The sequence below is a fragment of the Vicia villosa genome, linkage group LG5 (genome assembly GCF_029867415.1).
Source record: "Vicia villosa cultivar HV-30 ecotype Madison, WI linkage group LG5, Vvil1.0, whole genome shotgun sequence".
Taxonomy (NCBI): domain Eukaryota; kingdom Viridiplantae; phylum Streptophyta; class Magnoliopsida; order Fabales; family Fabaceae; genus Vicia; species Vicia villosa.
This window is the reverse complement of record NC_081184.1, coordinates 6,309,923-6,330,066: the sequence shown is the minus strand read 5'-3', so window position 1 is coordinate 6,330,066 and position 20,144 is coordinate 6,309,923. Positions and strand designations below refer to the sequence as shown.

Genomic DNA, 20,144 nt, shown 5'->3' with positions numbered 1-20,144 from the left:
TTATTTGAAGCAAAAAGTTAGGCGTCTCAATTATGAACTTGAAATAATTACCAAATTTGTGTCCAAAATTTTGGAGTTGATAACTTCAATGTTATTTTGAGTATTAGTAAACTTGCGAGAAACATGAAAGAACTTAGATATATTGGCGATCCATCCATTCTAAAGACTACATTTGTTCCTCTTACTCAAAAGTGAAACTAAAATGTCTCGTATAATATTTCAAAAATATGCCACATATTATTACTAACGCCCGAGTACGGCCTCTAATCAATAGACCTCATTAAACATGTCATTAGTGCGGTCGACATGGTCATATTTGTCTTTACTGTTATAGATTATGTGGGAGAAATCTTCATCAAAGCTAGACACATGATTGGTGAAAAATTTGTCTTAAAAATATCAAGCTCTATTCCAATAGCTATTTTACCTTAGGTTACAGTGCAAAAGGAAAACATGTTTGTAAGTATTGTTTGGACTATCCTAGTTGTTTAATGGTCCTATCCCTAATCTGATTAGTATTATCCCACTTTGTGATTTGAAATTTAATATCAATTTAACTAGAGAAGAGTTCCTTGTAACAAATAAACAACACACTCAAATCATGAAGGGTGCTAGATCCATTAGAAATTGTTACATTTGGTCATCCCTGTGAACAATAAATTAACTTCAATCATGGAAAATTTCTAAACTGGAGAAACTAAAGTTATGGTGTACGAAGCTTGTTCATCTAAATATGAGAAGTACGAGGAATATTTTTATTGAAACGGATATTGTCGAAATACTTTATCTTAGGATTGAATAGGGGAAAATCTGTGGAGACTATTACATTAGGAAGAAAACCAAGATGTCTCAAAAAATTGTTCACCATCTTACAACTGCTTCTGTTCTCGACTCTCCTCATATTGATTTTATAGGTCCCATGAAAGTTGATATTCATGGATGGAAGAGAGACATGTTTTTTTCTTGATGGCTACTTTAGATATACTCACTTAGGTTGAGTTTATTTAGGCTGAGAGTTTGAGAACTCCTGTTTCTTATCCAACAACACTACTGAGGGAATTATACATGAGTTCTATACCCCTATCACACCTCAGTAGAACAAGATTTTTCAGAGGAACAATGGTACCTTATGAGAAATGGAGAGAGTTATGATTCACACCAAATGCGCATCATATCATTTTTTTATTGAAGCTATGAATATTGCAAATCATATTCAAAACCGAGTAACAATTCGCTCGGGTACTGTTACTCATTGTGAAATATGGAAGGAGAGGAATCCTTGTTGGAATTATGATTGTTTTTGTGTAGGACAAGTGTTTAGAAATATTAGAGGCTTGAATAGAAACTTGATAGGTAGGAGAATTCTTTTTTGAAGAGAGAACTTTGTATTTTGCTTGATACAAATGTGTAGGATTACATCTCTATTTATACTACTCTAAGGAGAACTCTAGACTCACTAATTCTAGAGAGTTCATAATCCTAGAAATTCAAAGAGTATTCTTGAGAATATTACAATAATAAGAAATATCTAGACTATCCAAATACTACAAGAATTCTCTAGAAACACTACCCAAATCAAGTTTATATTTCAACATCCCCCTTAAACTTGATTTGTGACTCCAAGCATACTCTTTAGCTTCACGAAAATTTTTAACTTGAGTGGCTTGGTTAAAATGTCGGCAGCTTGAGCTTGAGACATCACATACTTCAACTTTACCTCCTTTCTCTCGATGAATTCTCTTATGAAGTGGTAACGGATGTTGATGTGCTTACTTCTTTCATGAAAGACGGGATTCTTTGCTAAAACAAGTGTTGTTTTATTGTCTACACATATTTCCATAGGATCTTTTTGTGGCATCTTTAACTCTTTCAGCAAGTTCCTTAACCAAATTGCCTGACAAACACATGATGTGGCGGCGACATACTCAGCTTCACAAGTTGATAGTGTGACTATAGGTTGCTTCTTTGACATCCAAGTGAAAGCAGTATCTCCCATAAAGAACACAAAATCAGTAGTGCTCTTTCTATCATCCAAGTCTCCACTCCAATTGCTATCACTATAGCCAACAATGTCATAATTGTTAGAAGAGTAATAGTGCAAGCCAGATTTTGTTGTACCTTTGATGTATCGAAGGATTCTGTTTGCCGCCTTGAACTGAGTTGTTGTTGGAGCTTCCATGTAGCGACTTATGATTCCTACGACATCGAGAATATCCAGCCTTGTACACGTCAAGTAACGTAAACTTCCAATCAAACTTTTGTAAAGACTTGGATCCACAATCTCTCCATTTTCATGCTTGCTTAACTTGCTTCCACATTTCATCGGGGTGCCAACTGGATTGGCGTCATCCATCTTGAATTTCTTAAGTACTTCTTTGGCATAACCTTCTTGGGTGATGAAAATTCCTTTGTCTCCTTGCTTTAGTTTGATGCCGAGATAATACGCCATGAGCCCCATATCTGTCATCTCAAATTCATTTGACATGTCTTTCTTGAACTCTTCGAACATGTTTGGATTGTTCCTTGTGAAAATCAAGTCATCTACATACAAGCACACAATCAAAATATCTCCACTTTGCGCTTTGATATAAAGTGCATGCTCATATGGACACAATCAAAATAATTTTTAGCAGTCATCAAATTTGGTAATGCAATGTAAAAATTTGGTTAATGCAGTAATGAAGTTGGTTAATGCAATATCAAGGTATTAAAAATAATTTTTAGAAAGTCATCAAATTTGGTTAATGCAGTGTAAAAACTTGGTTAATGCAGTAATCAAGTTGGTTAATGTACGTGCGTACATGAACAGTGTCGTCCTTAATTTTAAAAATAAAAATAAATATTATTATTTTATTTTAAAAAACACTGTTCACCGTATAAATAGGATAAATAATGTTTGATATAAGTATTAGTGTAAGTGTTGGGTATAAGAATAAGATTCCTCATATTAATATTATTAGAGGAATGATATTCCTACACTAAACATAAGAATTACACTGTCCTTTCATACGGTTTAGTTTCTTTATTATATTTAGTAACTATTTTTAACTTTTTCTAATGCAAATTAACATACGTCCTTGTTGTATTTTAGTAGGTGTGGATATATTCTGGTGTTAGAATAGCAATGCTCTATTATTAACATTGACAAAGGGCAGAAAGGAAGCATAGTAAATACTAGTCCATAAAACAACAACAATGAAACATTTGAATTTAACCATTGTCTAAATATTTTAGCCGTGATCACAAATCAAAATAAAATAAAACCAAGCCAAGCCAAGCTTTACAAACAATAGGCACACAAATCCTTAAATTGCAGCAAATCCAAATCCAAATCCAACACTAAACAAACATAAACATAGTAAAACCCACACAAACACAAATCCTAAAATTAAACATAAAATCATTAGTGAGAAACATAAACATTGTACTCAACAACAGCAATTGCATTTTTGGGATCATACGAATAAGTAGTAAGTTGAGCATAGCCTCTAGCAAATCTGAAAACTCCACTCCCACCAACAACAGGCACCTCTCTAACCTTATCAAAAACAGGATTCCTCCCCATGATAGTAATACTACTTCCATTATACTCTCCTTCAAATAAAGCCAAATTCATAGCCATGAGAAAAGAAAAACTATCCTGTGATGTAGAAGCATACAAACCTTGACATTTTCCAACAAGTTTGGAACTCAATTCGGGTCCTAAAGTCAAAGGGTCATCCATCATGGTGACTAAACCAAAAGAAAAGGTTGAGTTCAACTTCAAAGGTGATGGAACAACTGCGAATGAAGTTGGGTTTTTTCCAGTCATTATGTCATGCCAATAGAATTTTAAATGACTTAGCTTTTCCATTTTGTTTAGGCCTAATAATTTGCGATCTATTGGACGAACAAAGTCGAAAGTGTCATCATTTTGTGATGATGATGTTGAGGAAGTGATGGTGTTGCAAGAGAGGAGAAGGAAGAAGAGAAGAGTGAGAAAATGTTGGGATGACATTGTTGTGACAAGAAAATAATGAGAGGGTGTGAGTGAATTGAAGTGATGGTGAAGGGTTTCTTTATAGAACAATAAGGCTGCCAAATACACTATTTTGATCCACATTTTAAACACGTGAGTGGAGATTAATTATTGTTGTATATTAATTTCATATTGCTAAGAGCTTGTCGAAGTTGTTCTCTCATCTTATTATACAACAATTATTTCTTTCATGCATATAATATGTATATTTCATGTCAATGTTTATTAATGTGTCAAATATTTTAACTATCCAAATATAGCCTATCCAAAATCCATTGGGCCTTTTTCCATCAAGTATTTGTTTTGAATGATTGAATTAGATTCAACGACAATTCTAAGATGGTATCAAAGCACAATTAAAAGTCAGTTAGACCTTATATATACAGACACAGTCAAGTTTTAATAAGAAATTTGGTCGTAATAAAGATTATAAGCAAGTTTTAGTAGAATTAAGATCTATTTAGGATAACAAATAAGAACAAATGCTAAACTTTTCTTTAGAAATTTAGTATTTTAATACAAAAGCATAATATTATTTTTTCACATAATTTTAGCATGATTACAAACAAGGGAATTCAACATTTTTATTCAACACGCAAAAACAAGAAAAGCGAAAAATAAAAAAAATATAGGGTCATGCTAACGAGTTTCTTCGGGACACTCTTTAAGCATACTAAATAAAGAAAATATTATTTACAAAAATCAATATTTCAATTTCCAATTGTTTACACGTATGTTTTAAAAAATTTACCACTTTAATCACTTAAACAGTGCCTCAAAGACACTAATTAGAATTTCTCAAAAATATAATAGTCCATCCCATACTCAAAACAAACATTGTCCTTAACGTTAAAGCAAAAACTAAAAAGAAAGATAAGAAAACTCATAAAATCACTAATAAAGAGGGAATTGTCCTTGAGAGATGTTTAAGTTATTTATCGCTTCAATCATTTCGCCCATCCTTAACTGTTCTACCTCCATTCGTGCCTACCACTTTATTAATAGTCACATCTAGAGTACTCAAAAACTATAGAGTAATTCGAGCGTATGCAAGACTTCTTAATGAAGTAATGCATCTCATTCCTTGCCTATTAAATAACCTATCAACATCATCATTAATTCCTCTAGTTAAAATGGAGTTTTGGTCAATATACCTTGTTGATGTAGTTATTCGTTGAGCGAGAACTTTAACCTTCATGTTTCTCCAATGCGGAAAACTATATTTCATGGAGGTTCCAACTTGCTCCTCTCCCACTTATATGCCTAACTAAGGAGATTCATTTTGCTTGTCACATTGATGGTGCTTTCCCTTTTTCAAAATAATTTGGTGCCATTTAGGTTTGGTAAAGGTTTTGTGAAGGATATGAAGAAAGGTTGATTTTAGGGTGAGGATAGGTATCATAAGATGAATGGTTTGTGATTCTTACTGTTGGTAGGGAAAAGTGATTTGTTGTTAGTAATGAGATGAAGATAATTTTTTAGAGTTATGGATTTTTGGAAATTTAGGGGTTTTTGGAAGTTTTGAGAGTAGATGAGGTGATAAATAGGATAAAAAGTTGAGTTTGACCATATGATTTTTGTCATCAAGATGGTGTCTTTTTACCATCAATAGCTTGATCATGGGTATACTCTCACATAACGCTTCTTTAAGTTCATTAGCTTGACCATATTGTTTTATATCATCAAGAAGGTGTTTCCTAGTGGAAACACATCTTTCTCAAATTTATCCTCTATTATATAATGTTTCCAATTTTGATTATTCATAGTAAACACCCTTGTGGTTTGGCTCCAAATGTCAACATCTCTATATAGTGTTAATTTATTTACTTTGAAAGATCTAGATAGAGTGGAGTTTTCCCAAAAAAGTTTAAATCTAGAATTGAACAATAGAACTTGCTATTTACGACATCCCTAGATATTAGACCCCCCTCTCACTTCCCTCAATCACATCCCTATGATTGTTAACAACAATATCAATTCATATAAGACATACTTCCAATTACACAAATTATACTATTGCTTAAAAGCTCATGAGTGAATCACAATGACCAATGAACAATCATTCAAACTCTATGCATCAAAAGATACACGGGTGACATACAAAAACACAATACTCTAAAAAGATTCCCAAATTCCTAAGACTCTTTCAACAATTATTCTCCTTATTATCTTTGTGTGTTCTTTTTAGGTTTAGTCTTCTCCTTTAATAAGCCAGTACAACCATTGGGCTTGGATATTCAATCTGGCTATAACTTTCTGCAAATCAAATGAGATCATATCAAATCTAATCAAATATTCATATGCAAGGCACAATGTTTTAACATCTAATCAAGCAAATAAAATATTATATTAGCTCTTCACCTTTGAAACAAATCTTCAGAGAATCCAATATTCAATGTGTTGCTTGATTCACAAATAACAAAACAAATCTTCTGGAACAATAGTAGGTGATTTTCCAGAAATAGAAACAGCATAGGCTGCAATGTCGTAGCAACATGTTTACGACATCTTGTCCAACATCTTCCTGAACATATTGTTTCACCAAAATGGAGCCAACAAACCAAACCCTAACAACATCGTTGGAACTAAATTAGTATTCAAAATAAAGCTTGATGAGAATGGAATAATTGTTTGAAACACGACAAGATTGGTGGATCTAGGCTATACTCAAGAAGAATAAATTAATTTTTACGAGACATCCACTCATGTTGCAAGGTTAGAAGCTATTAGATTATTTCTTGCATATGTTTGTTCCTTGAATTTTTAGTTATACCAAATAGACATCAAAAGTGCATTCTTGAATGGATAAATCAATGAAGAAGTCTATGTGAATCAACCTCCTGGTTTTGAAAACTTCAAGAATCCTTCACATGTGTATAGGTCGAGGAAAGATCTCTATGGCTTAAAACAAGCACCAAGGGCTTGGTATGATAAACTTTTGTAACTTTATATGTGAAAGATATTTCAACAAGGGAAATATGGATACAACATTGTTCATCGTGAATATCGAAGATCACACGTTATTTTGATGATATATATGTTGATGACATCATTTTTGGATCAACAAATGAAGCCTAGTGTGAATAATTTTCAAATATGACGCAAGAAGAATTCAAGACATATATGATGGGTAAAATAAACTATTTTATTGGACTACAAATCAAGAAATCAAAGAATGGTATTTTCATCAATCAATCTATGTATTACAAAGAACTCTTGAAGAAAATTTTATATGGAAAATTGCAAAGAGATTGCTACTTCAATGGGATTAAAATGAATATGGTGTCCATATTGATATAACAAAGTATCAAGGTATGATTGGTTGTTTACTTTGTTTAACAGCGAGTTACCCAACCACAATATTTAGTGTTTGTCTATGAGATCAATATCAAGCATGTCCAAAGGAATCCCACCTCTCTTTAGTAAAAATGATCATGAAGTACTTAAAGGGAGCCAAAAATGTTATCCCATGGTATTCTAAAGATAGTATATGTGATTTAGTTGGTTATTCTAACTCAGATTATGCTGGTTGTAAAATAGATAAATATATTATGTGGTACATGCCACATTCTTCCTAATGCCATAGTTTCATGGTCATGTAAAAAGCAGGCTTTGTTTGCTATTAGTACAAAAAAGGAAAAATACATTGCGGTTGGAAGCTGTTGTGCTCAAATTATATGGCTAAAGCAAAAACTTTGTGACTACAACTTGAATATAAGATTCATTCCCCCTAGGTTTAACAATACAAGTGCTATCAACTTGACAAAGAATCTGATCATGCATTTTCGAACTAAATACATGGACATCCGAGATCATTTCCTAAGAGATCATGTTCTTATAAAAGATGATGAAGTTACATTTATGGACACTCATAATCAATTGGTAGATATTTTCACGAAACCTCTACCCAAGGATCCAATTTACAAGATAAAGAGATAAATTGGTATTTTGGATGAAATTGATGAATAAAATATTACATATTCATATCTATTTATGGCATGATGATCTTGAAAAGGATATTATTTCTAATGGTTTTCTACAAACATTGTTAAAAAATTTGGCTTAATGAATGCTCGCTACAAACCCATGTCTAATGCCACTCATGTAAAGTTGTCAAATGATGAAGAAGTATTTTCTATTGATCGAAGTCTCTAATGGATTATCATTGGTATTATTTTTTATTTCACCGCCATCCACCTTGATATTACATTCTCTGTGGGAGTGTGTTCTCGCTATCAAGACAATCCTAAAGTTAACCATCTCCCGTAAGTTAAATGTGTTATAAAATACATAAATGGAACCTATAACTACGTCATATTGTAGTCTTTTGATACAAACTCATTTTTTTAGGGTTATTGTGATGTTTAGTTGGTTGAGAATGTTGATGGTAGGAAAACACATCTGGTGGATGTTTCTTTTTGGGAAACAATTTGATTTCATGGTTTAGAAAGAAACATAATTGTGTTTCCCTTTCTGCCCTAGAAGCATAATATATTGTTGCCGGAAGAATTTGGACTCAACTATTGTGGATTAAGAAAATGCTTCTAGAGTATGATATCATACAAGATGGCATAACATCATACTTTGAGAATAGAATAGATATCAAATCTCTAAGAATCATGTCCAACACAGAAGGATCAAGCATATTGATATACGCCATCAACTCATTAGAGAGCTTGTTATAGATAGAAAAGTTGCCATTGATCATGTTCAAATGGACAAACAACAGGCTAATATATTTACAAAATCCTTGATTTGGCTCAATTTTAGAATCTCTTATCTGCTTTGGGTCTTCGCATCATCATTTTTTAGACATTAATAAAAGTTTTTGTCTTAGATGTATTTTGTTAGAACATTGGGTTTTTGTTAGTGTCATACCCCAAATTTGCCCGCCCCGGTTCAAAAGTCATATAATTTGGTTTTACAAAAATCTTTGGTTTATTTACATTTTTTTGTATTAAAATTTGTTTAGTTTATTTACTAACAATTTTGGGTTTAAAATTTCGTTGGCTTATTTACTAATATTTTGGGGTTTTAAATTTCTTGGGTTTATTTACAATAATTACATTTTGGGTTTTATAAATTACTTGGGTTTATTTACACTAACGTCTTGGTTTTTTAATATCTTTAGTTTATTTACACTAATATTTTGGATTTTATATTTATCTATGAAAAAATTATAATAAATTATTTAAAACTATTTGTATTTTCTAAATAGCAAATACTTGCTTGAACTTCATATACTTTTTAATTGACTTTTTATTTCAAATAAATAATATAGCACAATTGGTAAAGGACTGAAGTTTGTAAACACAAAGTCAAGGGTTTGAATCCCACAAGTTACATTTTTTCATTTTTCTTCTATTTTTACTATTTTTTTTTCCTTTTTCAACATATCAAATTTTGGGCTTTTGGATGTGGGTTTGGATATGGGTGACAACCGCCGACAAACCTTTTCCTTTTTATTGAAAACTTCTTTAAAACCTTTTTATAAAGATCATATGCTTTTGGGGGCCAATGATTTTGTGAGATATTGGATCGAACTCTAGTATGGTTGAAGGGTAGCTTCTTGGTTCGACAGGATTAAGCATGAAGTCGAAGGTTGTTCACATGCTTGTGTCGAAGATGCTAGGGTTGTTAGCATGTTAAATTAGGTTTAATGTTTAAACCCTAATTTGTTAAGTTAGCTTGTTTATTAAGTTGGCTTGTGTAATGGGCCTTGTTGAAAAAGCCCATTAGTTAGTATGTTAGGTTTTATTATAAATAGCATACTAGTCTCTCGTCATTGCTAAGCTGCAAATCCTAATTTAGGGTGAGAGAGGTTATTTGTTATTCTTGTAAACTTGTAATCTTGTTCTAAGAGAAAGTAAAAGAATAGCAGTTATAACCAATTATTGTGTTCCTCTTCTTCCTTGTCCTTAATTCTTCCTTGGTTTATACTTTGTTCTTGGCATTGAATTCACAACAAATTGGTGCGGTGAGCGTGGAGAAGATGCCTTCAACAAAGTATGAGATTGAAAAGTTCACCGGAGTGAATGATTTCGGTCTGTGGCGCTTAAAGATGAAAGCCCTACTGGTTCAGCAGGGTTGTTTGGAAGCGTTGAAGGGAGAGGCAGCCATGAATGCAGAATTGACGGCAGCGGAGAAGACGAATATGATCGAGAAAGCACACAGTGCAATTTTGTTGAGCCTTGGTGATAAGGTTCTCCGGCAGGTATCAAAGGAGACGGCGGCATCAGGGTTATGGGTGAAACTTGAAAGTTTGTATATGACCAAATCGCTGGTAAATCGACTCTACCTGAAGCAAGCTTTGTATTCATTCAAGATGATTGAAGACAAAGTATTGGCTGAGCAGTTGGATATGTTCAACAAGCTGATTCTTGATCTTGAAAATATTGATGTGAAGATCGATGATGAAGATCAAGCGCTGTTACTATTGTGTTCTTTGCCTCGATCACATGCTCACTTCAAAGAAACTCTCTTGTATGGAAGGGAGTCCCTGACGTTTGAAGAAGTTCAATCAGCCTTGTACTCTAAGGACTTGAATGAACGAAAAGAGCATAAACCTTCGACTGTTGGCGAAGGTTTGGCCGTTAAAGGAAAACTCTTAAGAAAGGATGGTAAGTTCGACAAGAAGAAAGGCAAAAGCCAGTCGAAGTCTTATAGTGGCGAAGCATCTGGCATTCGATGCTACCATTGTAAGAAGGAGGGTCACACAAGAAAGGTGTGCCCTGAACGCCTGAAATATCATGGAGGTAAGGATAATGGTAACGCTGCCATTGTTCAAGATGATTTCGAATCATCTGATGTTCTTGTGGTTTCAAGCAGTGACTCTAAGAAGGAGTGGATTATGGATTCAGGTTGCACTTGGCACATGACTCCAAACAAAGACTTGTTCGAGGAATTATGTGATCAAGATGGTGGATCAGTATTGCTGGGAAACAACAAGGCTTGCAAGATTGCAGGTGTTAGATCTGTGAGATTCAAGCTCCATGATGAGTCAATAAGGTTGTTGACTGAAGTCAGGTATGTTCCTGATTTGAAGAGAAATCTGCTTTCTCTTGGTGAATTCGACAAGAAAGGATATGTTTTCCAAGGAGAGAAAAGTATCCTAAGAGTCATGAAGGGTTCGAAGGAAGTCTTGAGAGGCGTGAAGAAACAAGGCTTGTATACCCTTGAGGCTGAAGTTGTAAGTGGTTCGACAAATGTTGCATCCACGAAACCTTTGTCAAAAACAGAAATCTGGCACATGAGATTGGGCCATGTCAGTGAAAGGGGTCTGGTCGAATTAGGGAAACAAAATCTGCTTGGTGGAGACAAAGTCGAAAAGCTAAAGTTTTGTGAACCCTGTGTACTTGGAAAATCCTGCAGAGTGAAGTTCAACAAAGGCAAACAAAGAACACATGGATCCCTTGATTACATCCATGCTGATCTTTGGGGGCCTGCAAGGTGTTCATCACATTCAGGAGCAAGGTATTTTCTATCCATAGTAGATGATTATTCCAGAAAATTATGGGTATTCATCCAGAAGACTAAGGATGAAACTTTTGAGAATTTCAAAAGTTGGAAGACTCTGGTTGAAAATCAGACTGGCAGAAAGGTCAAGAGGTTGAGAACCGACAATGGCCTTGAATTTTGCAATGAGGCATTCGACAGTTTTTGTGCTGCCTCTGGTATTGCAAGGCATAGAACTACTGCAGGTACTCCACAACAAAATGGTTTGGCTGAAAGGTTTAATCGAACTATTTTGGAGAGAGTCAGATGCATGTTGACTAGTGCGGGGTTAACGAAGGTGTTCTAGGCTGAGGCTGTTTCGACAGCAACATATCTGATAAACAGATGTCCTTCGACAGCGTTAGATATGAAGACACCTGAAGAAGTTTGGTCGGGACATCCACCAGATCTCGACAAACTAAGAGTATTTGGATGCGTAGCCTATACTCACATTAGGCAAGACAAGGTCGAACCTAGAGCTCTGAAATGCATGTTCATGGGATACCCAGAAGGAGTCAAAGCTTATAGGCTATTGATCGGAAAATTATAGCAAGTGTACTATTTTCTCGATGTAGTAATAATTGCGGTTATCCCCAGTGTCGATCTCTTGAGGACTGCGCAGAAACTTAAGTGTTTTAACAAATTCAATTGAACAAAAACTCCTTGGTTTGTTTCAATGTTGTTTGCAAAATTATAAAATATGAATTAAAAAAAATAACAACTAAATAAACTTGAATTAGACAAATAAGAAAGTAATGCTAGGGGATTGTGTATGAAATTCCTTATAATAACAATACTCTTAAAATTAGTCAGATCATCACTAATTCATATCATCACCAGATTTTGAGTGAGACTTTCCAAAATTCCTTTAAAGAAAATCATTTAATATTTCTTTTATACCCAAATTCCTTCGTGGTATAATAAGAATACTAATCTCTTTGTTTCAACAGAAAACTTACGGTTACAAATCTATATCTCAATTCCTTGACTATACAGATTTATATTTTTATACAAAGGCATTAACCTTGGTTTTCCAACCTAACATTAACCATAAATCGAAACCTTATTTTCCAATAATGGTTTGCATTAAGAACACTATATAAAAAGATGATAATGAAAAAGTTATGAAATTACTAATAAAATAAGCAAATTGTCATTACAATAGGAAATCAGGGACACCCCCCTAGCATTGGGGGGTTTAGCCTCTCATGTTCATGAAATTAAAAACAAACATAGTGAAAGAGAAAATCATTACAATATAATTAGGATGACTTTTATCTTCAATAGCTTCCGCGGTTGAGAGATCTCCGTTTTCCCAACAATTGCATGTATCTGCTCTTCTCCCAAATTGTACGTGAAAATAAAAATTCAATTGCCAAAAGATGCCCTCTTCTCATGAAAAATAGGTTTAAGTAGTGATACTATGTTTCCATCTGGTGCAGAATGACAAAATTGCCCTTAATGAGTCCAAAGTAAAAATCAGCAAAAAGGCTCTAATGCCTCAAATCCACGCTGACACGGGCTGCCCGTGTCAGCTTCTGCCCACGCCCTTCTCTTGCTGTTTCTGCCCGTGTCAAATGACACTGGCTGTGTCAAATGACACTGGCCGTGTCAAATGACATTGGCTGCCCGTGTCAGCTTCTGCCCATGCCATTCTTCTTCAGCTTCTGCCCGTGTCAAATGACACTGGCCGCGTCAAACGACACTGGCTGTCCACATTGTCTTCCACTCTTGTTCTAATTCTCTTAGAAACTTTCCTATTTCCTGAAATCAATAAACACTACCAAAACAAGTCTTGAAAGCATCTAATTAGCAATAAAAATAAACAAGAACTCATTTGCAAAATGTGAAGAAAACTAAATAAAGCGATTGAAAACTAAACCATGATGTTACCGGAATGAGCGATTTCTTACCAAATAATCGATGGAAAGTAAGTAAAATTGGTGACCGATCAGCTATGGTGCCTAGAGCCTGGTCACAGGAGGTGTATCACCAGTCGAGGTGTTGTTTTCAATGAAGCTGAAATGGCTTTTAAGAAAACTGATGATGTTGGTCGAAGTACAGAAACATCTGACGAAGAGCTGGAACAGGTAGAGATTCCTGTTGAGGTGGAGCATGTTGATGCTGAATTGCATATCCCAGATGAAGTCGAAGAAGAAGCAGAAGATGCTGAGGATGAGGAAACTGTCGATGACTACCTATTGTCGAGAGATAGGTCGAGAAGAGTTATCAAGGCACCTCAGAGACTTGGGTATGCAGATCTTATAGCTTATGCCTTAATCTCTGCAAGTGAGGTTCTAGACGAAGAACCTAGAGATTACAAGGAAGTTATGAGGAGTCGAAATAAGACTAAATGGCTGAAGGCCATGGATGATGAGATGAAATCTCTTCATGACAATCACACTTGGGAACTGATCAAGAAACCTGTTGGGGCAAGGTTAGTCAGCTGTAAATGGATTTTCAAAGTTAAGGAAGGAATTGAAGGAGTGACGTCGAAAAGATACAAGGCAAGACTGGTCGCAAGGGGTTTCACTCAGAAAGAAGGTGTCGACTTCAATGATGTGTTCTCTCCTGTTGTGAAGCATAGGTCCATTCGAATGTTGCTTGCCATGGTGGCACAGTTCGACCTTGAACTGGAAAAAATGGATGTGAAGACTGCGTTCTTGTATGGTGATTTAGATGAAACGATCCTGATGAGGCAACCTGAAGGGTATGTCGAAAAGGGAAAGGAAGATCATGTGTGTAAGCTAAAAAGATCTTTATATGGGCTGAAACAATCTCCTCGACAGTGGAATAGGAGATTCGACAAGTTCATGGCACACATAAGTTTCATTAGAAGTCAGTTCGACCATTGTGTTTACTTCAGATTTCGACCTGGTAATTCATTTGTTATTTTGTTGCTTTATGTTGATGATATTCTCATAGCAAGCAACAGTGTCAAAGATGTGATGAGGGTGAAGGCTGAACTCAATAAGGAGTTCGATATGAAGGATCTGGGAGTTGCTTCCAGGATTCTTGGAATTGACATTCGAAGAGATAGAAAGAAGTCGAAGTTATGCCTATCTCAAGAGGCATATCTACGGAAGATTCTTGAAAAGTTTGGTATGTCGAATTCGAAGCCAGTTGTGACTCCGATAAACCCTCAATTCAAGTTGAGAATTGATCAGTGTCCCAGTACTGATGTCGAAAGAGCCTATATGAATAGCATCCCATATGCTAATATAGTCGGTTCTTTGATGTATGCTATGGTTTGTACTAGACCCGACATAGCATACGCAGTAAGTCTTGTAAGCAGGTACATGGCGAATCCTGGAAAGGCTCACTGGCAAGCATTGAAGTGGATTTTAAGGTACATAAATGGGTCTATGAATAGAGTCCTAATTTATGGTGGAGCCTTGGGTGAAGATGGTAAAGTAGTAATCGAAGGATATGTCGACTCTGATTATGCAGGTTGTATGGATTCCAAGAAATCTATTTCTGGATATGTTTTCACTATGTTTGGCACAACAATTAGTTGGAAAGCAACACTTCAAAAGGTTGTTGCTCTATCAACCACTGAAGCGGAGTATATTGCATTAACTGAAGCTGTGAAAGAAGCATTGTGGCTTGAAGGTTTTGCGAAGGAGCTGAAACTTCAAGGTCGAGGTATCACTGTTAAATGTGATAGTCAAAGTGCAATACACCTGTCGAAGAATTCAGCCTATCATGAGCGAACTAAGCACATTGATGTGAGGCTGCATTTCGTCAGAGGAGTAATCGAGCGTGGAGAAGTCCAAGTGCTGAAGGTTTCGACTGAAGACAATGCTGCTGATATGATCACCAAGACATTACCGAGTTGCAAGTTTTTCCACTATATGCAGTTGATAAAGCTGCATGAAGAAAGCTAGTTGTTCCCTTGATGTTATAGAGTTAGGTCCAAGGTGGAGATTTGTGAGATATTGGATCGAACTCTAGTATGGTCGAAGGGTAGCTTCTTGGTTCGACAGGATTAAGCATGAAGTCGAAGGTTGTTCACATGCTTGTGTCGAAGATGCTAGGGTTGTTAGCATGTTAAATTAGGTTTAATGTTTAAACCCTAATTTGTTAAGTTAGCTTGTTTATTAAGTTGGCTTGTGTAATGGGCCTTGCTGAAAAAGCCCATTAGTTAGTATGTTTGGTTTTATTATAAATAGCATACTAGTCTCTCGTCATTGCTAAGCTGCAAATCCTAATTTAGGGTGAGAGAGGTTATTTGTTATTCTTGTAAACTTGTAATCTTGTTCTAAGAGAAAGTAAAAGAATAGCAGTTATAACCAATTATTGTGTTCCGCTTCTTCCTTGTCCTTTATTCTTCCTTGGTTTATACTTTGTTCTTGGCATTGAATTCACAACAGATTTCATATGAGGTCTCCCTTTCTTTTCAATTTGGTTTAAGTTTTGGCCGATGATTTCTCATGAAGCCTCCCCTATTTAAAAAAATGTTTCAAATATTTTAACTAGAATTACAATATTTTTGGCCAATGATTATAACTGAGGCCTCCCTTTTTCAAAATGATTTACAAAGTTTTTGGCCAATGATTTGGTATGAGGCTCTTTTCTTTAAAAACATATATTTTGGCCAGTGATGACACTTGAGGCTATTGTTGCTACATTTAGTTTAACATACATTTATTTTGGCCAATGCTCTATTATTAACATACATTGACAAAGGGCAAAAAGGAAGCATACCAAATACTAGTCCATAAAACAACAACAATGAAACATTTGAATTTAACCATTGTCTAAATATTTTAGCCGTGATCACAAATCAAAATAAAATAAAACCAAGCCAAGCCAAGCCTTACAGACAATAGGCACACAAATCCTTAAATTGCAGCAAATCCAAATCCAACACTAAACAAACATAAACATAGTAAAACCCACACAAACACAAATCCTAAAATTAAACATAAAATCATTAGTGAGAAACATAAACATTGTACTCAACAACAGCAATTGCATTTTTGGGATCAAAAGAATAAGTAGAAAGTTGAGCATATCCTCTAGCAAATCTGAAGAGTCCACTCCCACCAACAACAGGCATCTCTCTAACCTTATTCATAGCAGGATTCCTCCCCAAGATAGTAATACTACTTCCATTATACTTTCCTTCAACGAAAGCAAAGTTCATAGCCATGAGAAAAGCTAAACTATCCTGTGATGCATACGCATAAAAACCTTGACATATTCCAACAAGTTTGGAACTCAATTCGGGTCCTAAAGTCAAAGGGTCGTCCATCATGGTGACTAAACCAAAAGCAAAGGTTGAGTTCAACTTCAAAGGTGATGGAACAACATTGAATGATGTTGGGTTTTTTCCAGTCATTATGTCATGCCAATAGAATTTTAAATGACTTAGTTTTTCCATCTTGTTTAGGCCTAACAATTTGCGATCTATTATTGGTCGAGCAAAGTCGAAAGTGTCATCATTTTGTGATGATGATGTTGAAGAAGTTATGGTGTTGCATGACAGGAGAAGGAAGAAGAGCAAAGTGAGAAAATGTTGGGATGACATTGTTGTGATGATATGTGAGGAGACAAGAAAATAATGAGAGGGTGTGAGTGAATTGAAGTGATGGTGAAGGGTTTTTTATAGAACAATAAGGCTGCCAATACACTATTTTGATTCATATTTTTAACACATGAGTGAAGATATTATTGTTTTATATTAATTTCATATTGTTAAGAACTTGTCTTATCTTATTATACAACAATTATTTCTTTCATGCATATAATATGTAATACCTATATTTCATGTCAATGTTTATTAATGTGTCAAAAGATTTTAAGTATCTCAATATAGTCTATCGAAGATCTATTGGGCCTTTTTCTATCAGGTATCCATTTTAAATGATTGAGTTAGGTTGAACGACAATTTTAAGATGGTATTGATCACAGTAAAAATTCAGTTGGACCTCATCCAATCATGTTTTAATATGAAATTTGGTAGTAATAGAGATTATAAGCAAGTTTTAGTAGAATTAAGATCTAACTAGAATATGACACATGCGCGTTGTGCGAATGTGTTTAATATTTTGTTGGCTTAATTGTAATTTTGGTCCCTCTATTATTTATTTTTTTGAGTTTTGGTCCCCATATTTTAAAATTCGAAATTTTAGTCTCTTTATTTTAGTTTTTTGAGAATTTTGGTCCCCTTGCAAATCCGAATGCAATTTTTAATGAAATGGAACTCCCATTGATGACATGTTCAACATAAATCTTAAATAAAAATAGTTTTTTTTTTGAACATTTCAATGCTAAACTGACACTAACATATCATCAATGTGTGCGTCCTTTCATTTAAAATTGCCTTCGAATTTGCAGGGGGACCAAAATCCTCAAAAAACTAAAATATAGGGACTAAAATTACGGATTTTAAAATAGGGGGACCAAAACAAAAAAAAAAAGAATAATAGGGGGACTAAAATTGCAATTAAGTCTATTTTGTTTGTTTATTTGTATTTTATGTAATTGAAATAATTAAAATGATTTTATTGGTGTAGAAATTAAATTGTTTCTCAAAAAAGTAATTTGTTATACATAGATAGATATATCACTATTAAATTTTGAATTTTTATTATTCTAATGTTAAAAAAAATGATATTTGAAATAATATATTTTTGAATTTGTTGGGATTTGAACTTTTGACCTCAAATAGAAACTCAATACGTTATTTTGTTTTTTAAGAAATGATGAATTTTAAAAAATATACTCAATTAACTAAGTATATTTAGTTGGAGTTATTATTGTGTTGTTAGAATTTTTAGTTTAAAATGAGTTTTAAAAAATACTTCTTATACTAAGAATAAAATATTGTAGTGAGTTGAATTTGGGGTACGTTATTGATATATAAGAAAATGATATATGCATTATATTGTATTTTTTTTTCATCTAAAATTGCTTAAAAAACATAAATAAATTGGAAAATGAAGGGAAACAGACTGATGTGATTCTCAACATAAAAAATGAAACACAACTGTCCATTTTATCAGCTTAATTTAGCAAGGAATACTTTTGGAAGAATGTAATAAACACAAAATAACACTGATACACACTATCACTGCTTAGTATCCAAACAAGTAAGATCTCACATATACAGTTAAATAAAACAAACAAAAAAGCGAATACAGAAGAAGATATATGGTAAAAATTGTATAAAAAACTAACAGTTGGCTTGTCATATGAATATTATTTGTTGAAAATAGTATGATGAAAGAGTAGTATAACATTTAAAAAAAAAAAGAAAAAAGCTAAAATTAGTTTAGATATACTATATGAAAAAAATATGTAAAATTTCTTTTATTAAATTTTATTAATTGAAAAATAGTGACTGATTTTGAATTTAAAAAAAAAAGATAAATTTTAGAAGATGCCACGTATGATTATGAGTGATGTGGTAAAAATAGTTTGATGTGACAAAAATAATTTTATGTAAAATTTCTTTTATTTTAATTTTATTAATCAAAAAGTAATTGCAAGAAAAATAGAAATATTGTTTTATAAGTTTTTATGAGAATATGTAAGTTTTTTTTCATAAAGAAGGTATATTAAGAAAGGAAAAGATACATAAAAAATGAGGGACTATACCAAAACACACTAAAAAAAGAAGAGAACCTAAAAAAAAAGCATTTGAAGCCTATTTTTTTTTTTTTTTTTTTTACAAAATCTTGTCCAATGCTCATAGAAATCTCATCAAAGAATGTTAAGAAAGTAGTTGTGAGGCCTATAATTAAAAAATTGTTGCAAGAAAAATATAAATATTGTTTTATAAATTTTATTAAAATATGTAAGTAGCTATTAAGTTACTATATTTTTTTGTATTTTTCAGGATTCGAACTCGTGACCTCAAATAGAGACTCTATGTGATTATAAATTTTAAAAAATGAAGATAAATTTTAGAAAATGCCACATATGATTATAAGTGATGTGACAAAAATAGTTTGATGTGGCAAAAATGATTTTATGTGGCAAATATACTAGAAGTCTGTTTTAATATATATAATAGATAAATTAGGAGACACTAGACGTTAAATAACAACAAATGCTAAATTTTTCTTTAGAAGTTTCGCCTTTTCATTACAAATGCATAATATTAATTTTTTACATAAGTTTAGCATGATTCAAAAACATGGGAATTTAACATTTTTATTCAACAAACAAAAACAAGAAAAACAAGAAATCAAAAAAAAATATAATACTCTCTGTCATGCTTAAACCAAACACTGTCCTTAATGTTAAAGCAAAAAGTAAAAGGAAAGAGAAGAAAACTTAGAAAATCACTAATAAAGAGGGAATTATCCTTGAGAGATGTTCAAGTTATATACCGCTTTAATCATTTGGCCTTTCCTTAACTGTTCTACCTCTATTCTTGCATACCATTCTTGATCGTTCTCTAAATGCTCACATGGTCTTTAGGTAGGAGCTAGCAGGGGCATAATAGATGTCTCTACAACAAGAAAATCTTCGTCTTCTTCTCCTAACAAGTCATTAAGATACATAATATGATGTGTGTATCACCATTTACTACGATTTTAGACCTCTGTCCTTTTTGGCTTCGTAAAGAAAACATATTCTACACTTATGACAAGGATTTTATAAGTTTTGTCGGGTCGCA

General features: G+C 33.6%; 2 protein-coding genes and 1 non-coding gene across 3 annotated transcripts; all 3 read right to left on the bottom strand.

Annotated features, from left to right (window-relative positions):
- Positions 1 to 3,193: 3,193 nt before the first annotated feature.
- On the bottom strand, positions 3,194 to 4,007 carry LOC131606192 (dirigent protein 22-like). Its single transcript, XM_058878461.1, has one exon. The coding sequence runs from the start codon at positions 3,995 to 3,997 to the stop codon at positions 3,404 to 3,406; it is 594 nt and encodes a 197-aa protein (XP_058734444.1). The 5' UTR covers positions 3,998 to 4,007; the 3' UTR covers positions 3,194 to 3,403.
- A 12,230-nt stretch (positions 4,008 to 16,237) lies between these two features.
- LOC131606191 (dirigent protein 22-like) lies at positions 16,238 to 17,071 on the bottom strand. The gene has a single exon (XM_058878460.1). It carries the CDS (start codon positions 17,043 to 17,045, stop codon positions 16,449 to 16,451), a length of 597 nt encoding a protein of 198 aa, XP_058734443.1. The 5' UTR covers positions 17,046 to 17,071; the 3' UTR covers positions 16,238 to 16,448.
- A 1,383-nt stretch (positions 17,072 to 18,454) lies between these two features.
- On the bottom strand, positions 18,455 to 18,597 carry LOC131608515 (small nucleolar RNA snoR135). The gene has a single exon (XR_009285770.1). It is a non-coding gene; the product is annotated as a small nucleolar RNA snoR135 (small nucleolar RNA).
- Between the last annotated feature and the right edge of the window lie 1,547 nt (positions 18,598 to 20,144).

What these genes read in the sequence shown, in the direction of transcription:
- LOC131606191 (XM_058878460.1), bottom strand. Translation starts at nt 17,045, where the DNA reads ATGTCATCCCAACATTTTCTCACTTTGCTCTTCTTCCTTCTCCTGTCA.
- LOC131606192 (XM_058878461.1), bottom strand. Translation starts at nt 3,997, where the DNA reads ATGTCATCCCAACATTTTCTCACTCTTCTCTTCTTCCTTCTCCTCTCT.